We start from the raw sequence: 16,249 nt of genomic DNA, 5'->3' as shown, positions 1-16,249 counted from the left end.
TTTCCTCCACTGAATCGCTTTTACACCTTTGTTAAAAATTAGATGGGCATATTTTTAAGGGTCTATTTATTCTGTTTAATTGATCTATGTCTATTTCTCTGTCAATACCGTAGTCTTGATTACTACAGCTGTATGTTAAATCCTGAAATAGGGTAGTTTGATTCCTTCCACTTTAGTCTTCTTTTTCAAAATCGTTTTAGTTATACCAGTTTCTTACCTTTCCATATAAACTGTGGAACACTTTTGTCTATATCTAAAAAAAAAAAATCTTCCTGGGATTTTGACAGGAATTGTGTTAAACCTATATAACAATCTGTAGAGAATTGACATTTTACTATGCTGTCTTTCAATCTATGAACATGGTCTTTCCATTTATTTAAATTTTTTTCATTGATGTTTTGTAATTTTCAGCTTACAAGTCCTATACATGTTTTGCTTAGATTTACCTATAAGTATTTAATTCTTCTGAGCAATATAATGCTGTATTTTAAATGGTATATTTTCAAATGGTATATATAAATGGTATATTTTCAATTTCAGTGTCCACATGTTAATTGACAGCATAAACACAATTGAGTTCTCAATTTATCTTATATCCTATGACCTTGCTGAACTCATTTATTAGTTCCAGGAATTCTCTTTAGATTTGTTGGAATTTTCTACATAGAAATCACGTTATCTGTGAAAAAGGACAGTCGTATTTTCCTTTCCAATCTGTATGTCTTTTATTTACTTTTCTTGTCTTATTGCACTCGCTAGAACCTACAGGATTGCACTAAATAAAAGTAGTGAAAGCGGACATAATTGCCTAGTTCTCTGTGTTAGCAGGAATGCATGCGGTCTTTTACCATTAAGCATAATGTTAGCAGTAGGTTTTTTATCGATGTTATCAAGTTGAAGAAGTTTCTCTCTATTCCTGTTTTTCTGAGAGGTTTTAATCATAAATGGTGTTTAATTTTGCCAATTTTTTTTAACATTGGTTGATATGAACATGTGATTTTTCATCTTTAGCCTATTAATACTGTGGATTATATTGGTTGATTTTCAGAGATTAAACCAGCCTTGCATCCGTGGACTAAGCCCCACTTTTTCATGGTGCATAATTCTTTTCATATATTGCTATATTCTATTTGCCAATATTCTGTTAAGAACTTCAGTGTCTATATTCATAAAAAATAATAGATTGGAATTTTGTATTTTTTTTTGTTTGTTTGGTGCTGTGTTGGTCTGGTTTTGGTATCAGGTTAACTCCAGCTTGATAAAATGAGTTGAGAAGTATTCCCCCTTGTCTTCCATTTTCTGGAAGATTTTATGTAGAATTGGTGTTAATTCCTCTATTGAAACTTGGTAAAATTCTCCAGTGAAATTATTTGGGCCTGAAGAGTTCTTTTATGGGTGTTTTTAAGTTATAAAAAAAATTTCTTAGGAGTTATAGGACTATTTATATAATTTTTAGTGAATTGTGGTACTTTGTTTTTTGAGTTATGGTCCATTTCATCTAACTTGTTAAACTTATGTTTTTGAGTTGTTCATACTATTCCCTTATTTTCCTTTTCTTAGTACCTTAATGTTTTTCTCCATTGATTTTAACTGAAAAAAATTGTATATGTTTATGGTGTACAATGAAATGTTTTAGTATATGTATTCTCATTGAATTTTATTCTTATCATTATTATTTCCTGATTTTTGCTTAGTCTTGTTTTGTTTTACTTTTGGTTTGTTTTTCTCTTCCTTTTTCATCTTCTTGATGTGTGAGCTTAGAGAATTGATTTCCCTCTTTTTAAATATGTGCATATAGTGCTATAAATTTCTGTCTCAGCACTGTTTTTGCTGTGTCCTACAAATTTTCATACGTGTTAATTTCATTCAGTTCACTGTCTTTTAAATTTCCCTTAAGACTTTATCTTTGATCTGTGGATTATTTAGTTGTGCACTGTTTAGTTTCCAAGTGTTTGATGATCTCCCTTTTATCTTTCTGTCATTGGTCTCTAGTTTAATTCTACTGTGTCAGAAAACACTCTGTATGATTTCAATTTTTAAAAGTTTGTTGAGGTTTACTTTATGGCCCAGGATATAGTTTATTTTGGTATGTGTTCCATGGTCACTAGAAAACCATGTATATTCTGGTGTTGCTGGATGAAGTGTTCTGTAAATGTCAATTAGATTCTGTTGGTTAATGGTGCTGTTGAATTCTTCTATATCTTTGCTGATTTTCTTTCTGTAGTTCTATCAGTTTTTGAAAGAGTGGTGTTGAAGTCTCCAACTATAATTGTAGATTTATCTATTCCTCCTTTCCATTATTCTGTTGCACATACTTTTCAGCTCTGTTATATGATGCTTATATACTTAAGATTGCTATACCTTCTTAGTGGATTGGCTTTTTTTAATCATGCTATAATGTTCCTCTCTGCCTCTGGTAATTTTGTTTGCACTGAAGTCTTTTGATTAATGTTTCCATATTATCTTTTTCCATTCTTTTAATTTGCTTATATAATTATTTTGAAGTAAATTTATTACAGATGACATCTATTTGGGTCATGGTTTAACATATTCTGTCAATACTTCATTTATTTTGTATATTTATGCCATTTACATTTAAGGTAGTTATTGATATGGTAAGACAAATTTTGTTGTTTGCTGTCTTTTTTTGTTTTCTTTTTCTTACGTTCCTATGGGTTACATGTACGTTTTTTAGAATTCCATTGTGATTTATCTACAGTGCTTTTGAGTATATCTTTTAAAAATTGTTGTGCTAGGTATTAAATTATATGCAAAACTTATCACATCCTGCTGGCATCATAATTTTACCAATTAAAGTGAAGTGTAGAAAACTTACCTCTTTTTATGCCCTAATACCTTCACTTGTTTGTAATAATTTTTTTTTTTTTTTGAGACGAAGTCTTGCTCTGTCGCCCAGGCTAGAGTGCAGTGGTGTGATCTTGGCTCACTGTAACCTCCGCCTCCCAGATTCAAGTGATTCTCCTGCCTCAGCCTCCCAAGTAGCTGGGGCTACAGGTGCCTGCCACCAAGCCTGGCTAATTTTTGTATTTTTAGTAGAGATGGGGTTTCATCAACCTGACCAGGCTGGTCTTGAACTCATGACCTCAGGTGATCCACCTGCCTTGGTCTCCCAAAGTGCTGGGATTACAGGCATAAGCCACTGTGCCTTGCCATAATATAATTGTATTAAATAATCCTCTACAATATATTTAGAACCACATCAGACAGCATTATAATTTTTGCCTCAACTGTCAAACATAATTCAGAAAACTCAAGAGAAGAAGGACATTCTGTTGTACTGCATTGTAGTATAAAGTACGTTTACTAAGTTTTTTCTTCCTTTCTGATGTTTCAAGTTCCCTTCTTTTATCATTTCCTTTCTGCATATAGAGCTTCCTTCAGCCATTCTTTTAAGGTAGGTCTGCTAGTGACAAATTCTCTCAGTTTTCCTTCCCCTGAAAATGTCTTAATTTCTTCACATTCCTGAAGGATATTTTCTCTGAATATAAGATTCAGCATTGATAGCTTTTATTAACAGTTGGAAAATATTGTACTGTTGACTTCTGGCCTCCATAGTTTCTGATGAAAACGTTTCATTCAACTAATGTTTCTCATATCAGATGTTCTTTTTCTCTTGCTATTTCAAGACGTTTTGTTTTTAGAAGTTTGACTATTATGTGTTTTTGTGTGGATTGCTTTAGTTTTGTCCTCTTTGGGGTTTGCTCAGCTTCTTAGAAAAACTTTTAGCTGCTAATTATTTGAGTACTTTTTTCAGCTTCACCCTCTTTCTATTGTTCTCTTGAAACGCTGATGATGTAGTGTTAAAACATTTGTTATAGCTCCATAGATCTCTGAGGCTCTGTAAAGGTTTCTTTCCCCTCAGCCTATTTTCTATCTGTTGTTCAGATTGGATAATTTTTATGGCTCTATTTTCCAAATTCATTAATTCTTCCCTTTGTTCCTTCCATTCTGCTGTTGAGCCCATCTATTGAGATTTTTATTTTAGGTACATTATGTTACAATTCTACAATTTCCATTTGGTTCTCCTTTATATTTTCTATTTCTTTGATGAGATTTTTAAAATTTGTTTCAAGTGTGTTTATTATTACTTACTGAAACATTTCTATTATGGCTGCTTTAAAATCCCTGCCAGATAATTCTAACATCTCTATTTATCTTGGTGTTGGTATCTATTGATTGCTATTTTTCATTCAGTTTGAGATCTTCCTGGTATGACAAGTGGTTTTTTTTACTGAAGCCTGGATATATTGTTATTATGTTAGGACACTCTTGATCTTATACTCCCTGTTTGAGAGTGGTAAGAGTGCCTCATTAATGCTTCCCATGTAGCCTCTACTGATGCCATGGGATAAGAGATGTGTTGTAGCCTCAATACCAATGCGTGGCGGTGAAGGGTGAAGTCTTGACTCTCCATTAAGCCTCCTTTGACACAACCTTGGTCAGGGGAAAGTAGAGGCATCTCATTGTTGCTGGTGGAGGTGAAAGTCTAGGCTCCCTAACACGGTCTCCACTGACACTGTGGAAGAGACCTTGTTACTGCCTGGTGGGGAGGGACAAAAGTCACCTTTACTTGTCCTTCTCTGATACAATCCCAAGCAGAAAGGTTGGGACATCTCATTACAGCCTACTGAGGATGAAGTCAAGGCTTTCCATTCAGCCTCTGCTGGTATGGGATTGGGGCTACAATTTTTTCCATAGTGTTTTGCTGCAGTAGAGCAGCTATTGTCTAAAAATTATCTTTCTAGGCTTCCTCCTTCCTGGTCCTTTTGCTAGAGAGCAAACTTTTGTTGGGGGGTTATTTTGCCAGTGCCTATGGCATTTTCAGGATGTTGACTTCTTTAGCTTCAAGTCTAGAATATGTGAGACTGAAAGAAAACCTAGTGAACTCAGCGCTGTGTTGTTCCTTGAGTCTTGAAGTCCCTAGTCTGTCATTTTCTTTACACCTTTCAGAGTCTTTTCATGTTTTTGGTTTGCTTTTTAATAAATAATGTTCAGAATTTTTTGTTGTACTTAGCAGCAGGAATAGAAAAGTACATCCACTCCATCTTTCCAGAAACGGGAGCTTTCAGCTGCTGACATTTTTGGCTAGATAATTTTGTTTTGGGCAGACTGCTCTGTGAATTGCAGGACATTTAACAGCATCCAACAGCCTCTTCTCACTAGATGCCAATGTCACTGCCAACAGTAACAACTAAGAATGTCTCCAGACATTGACAAATATACTTCGGGCAGGGAAGAGGGAATTGCTTCTGGTTGAGATCTACTGTTGTATTATACATTATAATCTGGAGAATCAGGCCCATTCTTGTTGGTGTCTGCATTCCCTCCAACATGTAACACAGGGCATTGCACACAATAGCAGGCATTTAATCTCTAATAAACTCTGTATTACCAGCAGAGATGGATGGGTAGGAAGAATATATCTAGCTGAGCTCTTCCATTCAAAGGTGAACCAAATTAAAACATTTTAATTTAGTTCTGTGATGTCTATAACATATCTTCCATTGAATTCGAATAGTCTCATCAAATTTAAAAGAGAAATAATACTACACTTCTACCACTAGTGCAATTTTCATATACTCCACGACTTCTCAAAATTATTTGCCAGGACTACTAAAAGTAAACCTATGCGTATTCTATGAAGCTAAAATTCTGTTCCTCAACATACATCCAACAGGAATGATAAGTCCTAGAATGCGCATAGAAGAACTATTCATACAAACACGCTGTAAAAATGTCAATTAGCGACAGAATGAATAAATTATAGTATCTGTTCACATAACAATGAGAATGAATGGATTACAACTAAATCTAACAAAATGGATGAATCTCACATAATATTGAGTGAAAGAAGTCAGACACAAAAGAGTTATACTGTATGATTCCACTTCTACAAAGAACCCAGTAAGACAAAATTAACCTACACTACTGGAAATTAGGAGGGTAACTATATCAGTTTCCAGGGTTGCCATAAAAAAACCACCAAATGAATGCTTAAACAAAGGTTTTCTCACAGTCCTGGAGGCTAGAAATTGAAAATCAAGGCGTTGGCCAAGGCTGGTTTCTTCTGAGGCCTCTCTTTTCCTTGTGTCTTCACATCCGCTTCCCTCGGTTCCTGTCTGTGTTCCAATCTCTTCTTATAAGGACGCTTGTCAGACTGGATCAGGGGCCACCTGAATGACCTCACTTAATTACCTCTTTAAAGACTATTTCCAAATACGATCTCATTCTGAGGTATTAGAGGTTAGGACTTCAACATAAGAATTAGAGAGCAGGTAGGGGGAAAAATGGGGAGCACACAAGTCAGTCTATAACATCGAGCCTTGGTGGTAGGAAAAGTGGCTGAAAACAGGCATGCGAGGGGCTTCTAAGATGCTGGTCATTTCTTAATCAGGGTGCTGCTTACATGGAGTATTCAATTTGTGAAAGCCCATCGCGCTATTTACTATTCGGTATGTATATTATACTTCAAAGTTCAGTAAAATTGAAAGTGAAAGATAAAAAGAGCCCAAGATGAAAGAAAATAGACTCAAGAAAAGGATGAACTACAAATTGAGTCGCAGATAAACTGAATTATTTAAAACTTATCCTAATTAGTAATTACTACAGTCTCTGCTTTCAGGCACCAGATTATTGTTTTGGCTTTTCTGCTCTTAACAATTATTCTCTATAGATCTTTTAAAAAGATGTGTTTTCTCCTCTTGTCCCAAGTAAAAAATTCCTCAAGGCAGAAGTTAAAAACAAATAAATGCTCATCAAACTGACTGAATCATAACTGGTTGGTCTCCCCTACCCTGAAGTCAGCACCTTTTGAGGAAGCTGCCAAATGGAGACTTCCCTATTTTCTTTTAAAAAATATTCATCCACATTTCTTAATCAACCTCTCACTGGAGGAACTTCTTTTAAAACTAATCACTGAAATTCAGGAGGCAATGTACTTACTACCAAGGCCAACTCCAAAAAGGCAGTTGGGAAGGTATGCAAAGGTAGTGAGGATAGACAGGACTTTATGGTGAACAGTGGTCAGGATAAAAGTGATAAGGCAGACCATCAAATGGAAGCGTCCCAGCTGAGGCAACTGGATTTGTAAAATATATTTGGACAAAACATTGTGAATTGGAGAAGGTTAGATGCTCTCAGTGTACGAAAAAAAGTCTTGTATAGGCTGATAGAACTTTAGGTTAAAAACTTGCTGGAGGCCAGGCGTGGTGGCTCACACCTATAATCCCAGCACTTTGGGAGGCTGAGGCGGGTGGATCACGAAGTCAGGAGATCGAGACCATCCTGGCTAACACGGTGAAACCCCATCTCTACAAAAAATACACAAAATTAGTTGGGCATGGTGGCGGGCGCCTGTAGTCCCAGCTACTCAGGAGGCTGAGGCAGAAGAGTGGCATGAACCCAGGAGGCGGAGCTTGCAGTGAGCTGAGATCGTGCCACTGCACTCTAGCCTGGGCAATACAGCAAGGCTCAGTCTCAAAAAAAAAAAAAAAAAAAAAAAAAAAAACTTGCTAGAAAAGTTCTAAGACTGATTCCGAGAATTATAATGCCAGCTGAAATGGGATGGCTTACATTGTCTTACCAAGAAACAGAATAAAATTAAAATAGCCAATTAAAATGTAAACCACAAAAATCTGTGTGAAAGCACAGGACTGCTATTGTAGACTGGATTTAAAGAGCAAGGTACCAGAGAAAAGACAAGCCCCCTGAGTGGTGCCTGACATTCTATACCTGTTCTCCCCTCGAGGCATTTGCTGATTCAAAAATTGCACAGGTGGAGAGGCTGAGAAACCAAGCAGAAAGCTCTGCTAAGGGGCAGAGAAGTAGGGCAGCACCTTCATCGGTCTCAAGGGGACTAGGAGTACAAACAGGAGATCAGAGCTAGCAGGGCAGCCGCAGGAGAAATGAGGTTCAGAGAAGCGAGACTGATGGTCCCCACATAGAATTCCAGGACGCCAGTTATTTACTTTCAGCACTTTAAAAATGTCACCTGGTTAACTTCTACCTTCTATTGTTTCTGTCAATACGAAGTGCTGGCAAGATTGTGCAGCAACTAGCACTTGCATGCACTGCTGGTGAGATTATAAGTGGTACCGTCATTTTGCAAACGGTCAGGCAGTATCTAGTAAAGCCAACGCTTACATGCCCCATGCCTAGCAATCCCACTTCTGGGAAAGACCTAGAAGAAACGCATATGAACACGTACCACAAGACATGCAGAAGAATGTTCATAGTGTTAAGAAACTGGAAACAATCCAAATGTCCTTCAATAGTGGAATGGATGAATTTTGGTATATTCATATAATGATCTACTATACATCCCTGAGAAAACATGACTTTGTTGCTCAAAAAGACATGGAGGAATTTCACAGTGTTTGAAAGCAAGGAGTACATTCTATACAACTCCACCTATATGATGCTCAATGATAACTGTCTCAACACTGTTACCTTTGAGGATGGAGTATAATGACTGGGGCACCCTAGCAGCCTCTGGGGTTCTATTGCTTCATGTGGGTGGAAACACAGCATGTTCACTTTGTAAAAATTCACAAATTGTGCACTTATGATCTCTTCACTTTGCGGTATGCATATTCAACTTTACTTTAAAATTACTTTTAAAAAGGAGGATATCTAAGACTTTCACTTAGCAATATGACAATAATATGATGAGAGATCATCTGAAAAACATCTTATTACATAGCAGCCAGAAGTGTTGGATAAAATGTAACCAGCACTTTTTGTAAATTACAAATGAATTCTCCAGAAAGGTAAGTGTCAAGGGCCAACACTGGATAAGGTACTGATTTCTCTATCCTAAGGAAAGAACAATGTTAAAAGATAAGCCATAATAAATTGCAAGGCGTTGGGTCCCCATGAGATTCAGAGAGACAATAGAGACTCCTGTATAAATGAAAAAAAATTGGAGGGCTATATTCTAACTGTAAAATTGCCTAAAAGGAAGAAAATTCCACCCTTAGATTAAGTCAAACACAAAGGTTGTCTGTTTCAGCCTGGGCTATGTCTGAAAAAAAGTCAACAATAAAGAAATCATTCCTGAAAATTTGTAACTATGGTCTTGTCTTCAGTTGAGCTGAGGATCAAATTTACATTTCCTGCTTGTAGCAAGAACCATTAGGCAACCGATCTGGAAAAAGCCATCAAGGGATATGTCCAGCTTTTTCTTTAATTTTACAAAAAAACAGTGAACAGCATAGAAGCTGGAGCCAAAAGAATATGTGTCCTCTAACTCAAGAATTTTCTTTTTCTGATTATATATCAGCAATATTTTCAAACGGAGATTTTGCCTTAGAGGGAGGCATCTGTACTTCATAATTAAGAAGGAACATAATGTCTTTGGCTTAGCTATCCTCCACAAAACAGGCCTTTTTAAAAACTGTAATGTCTTTGACTTCACATTTAATTCCACAGACTTTTAATAACCATTTTTACAGTCGCTCTCTCTAGGATCTTTTCATCTTGCAGCACAGAGAAAAGTCATGGGCAAACGTAGATCCAAGCACATGACATTCAACTCTTGTTTTAGATCATCAGTTCCTTCAACTGGCTCCTCACATAATGTGATTTCAAGATCCTTTTCCATTCTGGTTCACAAAATCAAGAAAATTGAACAGATTTATAATGAGTAGCTGATGAAATTAAAGTTATTGCAAAGGAAGTGCTCAGAGACCAAAGATGAAATGGAGGCCAAGCAAGTAAAGCAACCAGAGTTGGTTTTGGAGAGCATCTTAAGCTCCCATTTCTAGGAAGGGAGTACGGTACTATGAATCTGGAAGCACCAGAGGCACAAATAATGTAATGGAGGAGAACGCCCTTCTATCACACACCTTCTGAAAAGAAGAGAGACAGGGAACCTGAGTTAGGCTAGAGGTGTGTCCAGCTGATGCCGCCACTGCCAAAAGAGTGATTCTAGTCAGGAGAAAGCTTTCCTGACACTTACTTGGCCAAACGATAACTCAAAACAAGTCTGAATCCCTGAATGTCAGTCGCTAAGATACACTATGTCTCTATGCACATGCATGTGACTGAGGTTAGGTTTAGAAAATTCTTGACATTCAGTCAATCCCCTAAGCAATTTGGGGTGTGCACTTATTCTGCGTATATAAGATTGAATACTTAGATGAGGTGATTTGTTTCACTTTCAACAAATTATTCTCACATCAGGTGACAATTTAAACCTAGTTAACTATGTCACAAAGCAAACCAAAAAAACCCAGGAATGTCTTAGAATTTCCATAGCAGTGTCTCAGTTGCCCTTCCTAAGCCCATGGTAGTCCTAGAGCTGCTTCAGACTACTAACAAACAGAAAAATCTAGAGTTAGCTAGTAGTGAAATACATTTTCTATTTTAATTTATTAATGAAATGGCATTATTTTCATTGTTAGAAAAATCTGAAGAAAACCTGGAGGAAAGAGCAGAAGACTCATGGGAAATAGGGCTGGCCAAACAGGAAGCTGAGTGTGGCCTCACCCCTTCTCAAGTTACAGCTTTAAGTTCTCACTCCTTACCTGATGCTCAAGGCCCCACAAAAATCACCTGGCTCCACTATTTTGGGTCCCTAATTCTCTCATACAAACTAGTTGCTACTCCCAGGTCAGCTCTCTCCCCATCCACTGAGCACACCTGGGGAGCCTTGTCTCTATGCCTTTGCTCTGGGTGAGTTCCTGGAAGACGTGTTCTCTTCGATGCTGGACCTCCAGTTCCAAGTCGTAGAGCTACTGCAATCTTCTCAGCACGTGATGCTTTCGCTGGCTACCTCAGTCCCCAATAGCTCTTCTTCCTGTAAACTCCCACAGTGCTTAATGCCAGGTTCCACTTGGCACTTACCTTTGTCCTGCTAATTTTGACATCTGATATGTTCAGATCCTATCGGCCCAACTAAACTGCCTGCTCCCTGAAAGAAGAAACCAGATTCCTATCTTTCACTTTGTAATTCCCCAAGGGGCACAGCATGGTTGTTTTGTGTTCTGAACCTCAGTGTATGACTTTCTATTTATCCCTTTAAATTGAAGGACAAAAAGATAAAAGTAGAGGGGAAAAAAGAGAAAAGGATAAATTGTGTAGAGACCACTCTGCAATACCTTTAGGTAACTGGACTTTGAAATGATAGATTATGACCTCAAAAGAAAGCATCAAGATGGAACTTCCTCTTTTCTCTGAGAGGCATTCAAGCAGTGTTTCTGGTCCCTTGCTTTTTCTTTCTGACAGGGATGTACTTGTATACCATCAAATGTGGTCCAGAGCCTACAGAGAATGCCAGTTCACATTCCTTTTTCCTCTGCATTATCTCCACGAAGGTTACCTCAAAGCTCAGTCAGTACCAGGAGAAGCACAGTCACATTTTGCTATGGTCCGAATGTGTCCCCAAAGTTCATATGCAACTTAATCACCAATGTGAGGATATTAAGAGGTGGGGTGATTAAGTCATGAGTGTGGAGCCCTCATGAATGGGATTAGGACCCTTATAAAACGGTTTGAGGGAGTGGGTCTGTTCCCTTCCCCCCCTTTTGTCTTCTGCCACGTGAGGGCACAGTGTGCCTCCCCTCCAGAGGATGCAGCAGCAAGGTGTCACCTAGAAAGCAGAGAGTCTATGCCCTTCTAGAACCTGCTGGCACCTTGATCTGGGACTTCCCAGCCTCAAGAACTGCGAGAAATAAACTTCTATTGTTTATATATTACCCAGTGTGAGGTATTTTATGACAGCATCACAAGTGGACTAAAACACGCTTCCTATACACTAGCTCTGACCAATGGGGCAACAGCTTCAAAAGCGTATCAGCCAGCTTTATCACCACAGGAACCAGCCCAAAGATGACTAGATATACAAAGCAAATCATCTTGGTTTTGCCTGAAGTCACTGTTCGTGATGGTTCTCAAATTTGGTTGATATTAGAACCATCTGGAGGGCTTTTAAAAATCCTTATGCCTAGCTGGACCATTTAATATGAATCGCTGGGAATAAATCTAGGTGTTAGTGTTTTCGAAAGTTTACCAGGTAATTTCAATAGACAGCCAAGTTTGAGAAGCAGTGGTTTAACCAGATCCATTAGCGAAGTTCATTCCACAGTGGTAATGTTAGAAAATACTGGCCCATTTGGAAATGAGCAGTGACTACAGACGGCAATAAAGCTTATTTTTGATTACTCAGACGGCCGGATATCTAGTTTTCAGTTAAGACAATCTTCAGTGCTTCCATGTTTTTCTCTGCCCTATAGATCCCATTATCATCTCTACCTAAAAGTCAACAAGAAGAGTCTAGAAATAACAACACTACATTTCTCTTTCTTGTGTAGAGGAGCTCCCTGTGGTTCTTGCCCCTGACTTTTCATTAGAATCAACTGCAATATTTAAAGTACCAATGCAGGGCCCTAATCTCGGAAATGCTGGTTCAATTTGTGTAGAGCTGTGATTCTTAACTCATCACCTGCCAACCCTTTAGAAATGCAAGTTCTCAGGCCCTCAGACCCACTGAATCAGAAATGTGGGTGAAGAAGTGGGTGGGAGCAGAAATCTATGTTTTAATAAGCTCTCTGGACAATGATGCTGCTGCTGAAGCTTGAAAACCACTGGTCTAGGCAGGGCAAAGCTTTCAGTGATTTCTTTGAAAAATTCCACAGTTGTTTCTACAGCACACACTAGGTGGAGTGGAGGCTCCTGGGTTAGAGTACTAGCTTGGATAGTTGACAGGTTTCCTTTCATTTTGGTTTCCATGCTCTCCCAATTTCTAATCCTCCATGAGAGGCAGAATACCATTCACTGGGTTAAGTATGAGAACTCTTATATAATACTTGTGTTACGTTGAAAAATAATGGATTTGGTGGTGTTGTGTCCAAGCCATTTTAACAATTGAATTAGATCAGCAGTGAAACCCGTCTAACTACTCACTCGAACATTTGTCAATAAAATTCCCTGTCCTCATTATCTCTGCCCCCACCAAATAAATAGACTTTCCTCCAAAGTAAAATAGACAGTTAACAGTGACTCTGTAGCCAAATATAACCATCTATTTTTTTTTGATAGGATAAAAGAGACATGAATATAACAGGTATTTATTTTGAAATGGGCCTTTGGGTCAAAATTCCATGCTTCAGTTCAGCGTTCATCTCACCCTTCAAAAAAAACTTAATAGTTAAAAAATCTCAGGGATTTTATTTGTGCAATGATGACATTCAGAATTCTAAATTCTAGAGACTGCATGAAAGTCTCTGGCAAGATATGTAATCAATGGAATCTTTATATGAACATCAATTCAGACATTACATAAAAGAGGTTACTATGCACTGACTAATGCCTCAAAGAGTGGCAGACAGACTGGCTGTTCTCTTGTCCTATGTTTGACTGGGCCTGGGGGTACAGGCGAAGGTGTCACCTCCTGTGGAGTGCCAAAAATACTTCGTAAGAAAGGGAACAATCCTATGGCTCAGTTTATGTCTCCGAGAATCTCTGATAAGTTACTGGTGTGGTACAAAAGACCTAATAGCCTCAGACAAGAGGAGCAGCTGAGATTGCAAGCATGCCTCTCTTTATACATCACCAAAGTCAAAAGGGCTGTTCACTCATGGACAGCCCAGGGGACCCCAAACAGTCTACTGAGAGTTTACCTCGAGGGCAGTAGATGTCTGGAGCCCATCGGTTGCACTCATAATTGTCTGCTGCCTTTTCACAGGTGAAACATTTAAATCCACCAGGATATGGTGTGGCTAAAAAAAAAGGATTAAGAGAAAAGATTAATTTTTAGACAAGGCACAGAATCCTGTGAAGTTAAGACATTTTCATTATTTTAAAGAAAGGATTCTCAAGACAACTCAGCAGTTTCTTAAACCTTCAACTACCATATGACCCAGCAACTTTACTCTTGGGAATCTATCCCTGAGAAATGAACATTTCTATTCATGCAAAAATCCGTACACAAATGTCAATGGCAACTTTATTTGTAATAGCCCAAAAACTGGAAATATCCTCGATGTCCTTCAGTGAGTGGTTAAACTGTTGGACATCCATACTCTGGAACATTAGTCAGCAATAGAAAGGAATGAACTATTACCACTTTCAACAACTTGGGTGAGTTTCCAGGAAATTATTTGGAGTGAATAAAGCCCATCCCAAAAGGTTATATATTGCATGGTTCCATTTACATGACATTTTTAAAATGATTAGTGGTTGTCAGGGGTTAGGGATGGCAGAGGTGGGGGTAGGGGTGGAGAGGTGGGGAGAGAGGTGGGTTTGAGGCCAGTAGGAGGAACCCTTGTGTTACTGAAACTCTTCAGTGCCTCGACTGTGGTGCAGGATACACAAACTCTACACACGATAAAATTAGGTAGAACTAAATGTACACACACAGAGTAAAATTAGGGAAATCAGAATGACATTGGTAGACTGATTGTATTGATATTAATATACTGGTTGTGGTATTATGTTATAGTCTTTCTTTTCTTTCTTTCTTTTCTTTTTTTCTGAGTTTCACTCTCGTTGCCCAGGCTGGAGTGCAGTGGCACAATCTCAGCTCACGGCAACCTCCATCTCCCGGTTTCAAGTGATTCTCCTACCTCAGCCTCCCAAGTAGCTGGGATTACAGGCATGTGCCACCATACCCGGCTAACTTTGTATTTTTAGTAGAGATGGAGTTTTACCATGTTGGCCAGGCTGGTCTTGAACTCCTGACCTCAGATGATCCACCAGCCTTGGCCTCCCGAAGTGCTGGGATTACAGGTATGAGCCACCACACCCAGCCTATGCTATAGTTTTTCAAAATGTCACCACTGGGACAAACTGGATAATGGGTACATGGGATCTCACTGTATTATTTCTCGAACTCCTGGCCTCAAGGGATTTTCCAGCCTCGGCCTCCCAAACTGCTGGGATTATAGGCATGAACTACCACACTTAGCATCATGTACTATGTCCTGAAATTGCATATGACTTTAAAATTATGTTTTTAATTAAAAAGGCATTATCTGGATTTCTAATAACTTACTCATGTCAACTTATACACAGATGTCAACATGCAAATAAAAATATTGGGTTGAATCATCACAAAATTTCCTGATGTTTGACCATTTCAATCTACAAAAGTGGCAATTTCTCTGGTACACTGTAAAATTTTTATCTGTTCAGACCTGATGTCATTATGAATCCCTGGAGATGGTAAGCCTTAGCTAAGAGAAGAGTCTTCATTGCTAAAATATATGCTGCCCATGCAGAGGTGATCCTCTTCAGGTGCCTGTCGGACCCATGTCCATAGAAGCTAGATGCTGAGGGGACGTGGGGGATGAGTGAGGCACCAGAGGCTACCAGTTCTAGCCTGAGGACTAGGCCATTCCAGGAAGCCCCACTTATCTCTTCCTACTGCTCCCACTGGTGAGTTGCCTCTTCCTGCCTTCAGAAGGAACTGTCCTCCAAGTGCTTCTATTCTTCACCTATAAGCTCAGGTGAGGAGGGGTCACAGGAGATTTGAGTCTGGAGATTGTCGGGGGCACCCAAGGCCTTCTCTCCACAAAAAGATGAGGATCACCGAGGAATGTCAGGCCCAGCAGTTCTTTGTCCTTACCACTGATGTGCCTTTAATTGCTTCTTAGCTCTAATCATTTGCTTGCTTCACTACTTAGAGTTTTGCCTTTCATAAACAAAACTTGTGTTGTTTAATTTGTAAAATTACCTGGCCTATTTGAAAGCTGCAAACACTCAAACACTTCATCTGCAGGAGCCAACTGTTCTCCCTCGCAGATGGCTGAGCCTGCATATCCCACTGGTGGAAATAATCATCTCAGGGTAAATTGCTCTGCCCACATGGAACCAATTAGATATGTTATCAAAAATAAATGAAGGAGAAGGCAGCAGCTTAAGGCTAGAATGATGGACCAGATATCACTTTGATTTTCACCTTGCTGAGAATAGCTGCCCATCCATGTACATGCTTGCATTACTTCACAGACCTGACTATGACAGTATCGAATAATGTATCATGATCAAAAGTCATAAACAGTCTAAAAAAGACAAGTAATCGGAACTTTTTATGGGCCCATTTGCGTGCTCTAAGTCTCTCACATAGTAACTCAAATTCATAAACAGAATGATAGAAAAAGTGCATAGATCATTTTACAAAATGATGGAAAGCAGCTTAGACACAGCCATCCAACCACTCCATTTTCATGAGGAAATTTTAATGGGGGAAAATGTCATATAATTGTGATAAAGAGAAGTATTTTGTAAA

General features: G+C 38.5%; 1 protein-coding gene across 1 annotated transcript in view; it reads right to left on the bottom strand.

Moving 5' to 3' along the window:
• The window catches only part of LYPD6 (LY6/PLAUR domain containing 6), a 142,890-nt gene that overhangs the window by 11,091 nt on the left and 115,550 nt on the right, over nucleotides 1-16,249 (bottom strand). The window contains exon 3 of the mRNA XM_055262096.2: nucleotides 13,641-13,739. Within this exon, the coding sequence (XP_055118071.1) occupies nucleotides 13,641-13,739 (99 nt within the window). The remainder of the gene's footprint in view (nucleotides 1-13,640; nucleotides 13,740-16,249) is intronic.

Source organism: Symphalangus syndactylus, chromosome 22, assembly GCF_028878055.3.
Source record: "Symphalangus syndactylus isolate Jambi chromosome 22, NHGRI_mSymSyn1-v2.1_pri, whole genome shotgun sequence".
Taxonomy (NCBI): Eukaryota; Metazoa; Chordata; class Mammalia; order Primates; family Hylobatidae; genus Symphalangus; species Symphalangus syndactylus.
Note: the sequence above shows the minus strand (reverse complement) of the source record. Positions and strands in the feature narration are given on the sequence as shown.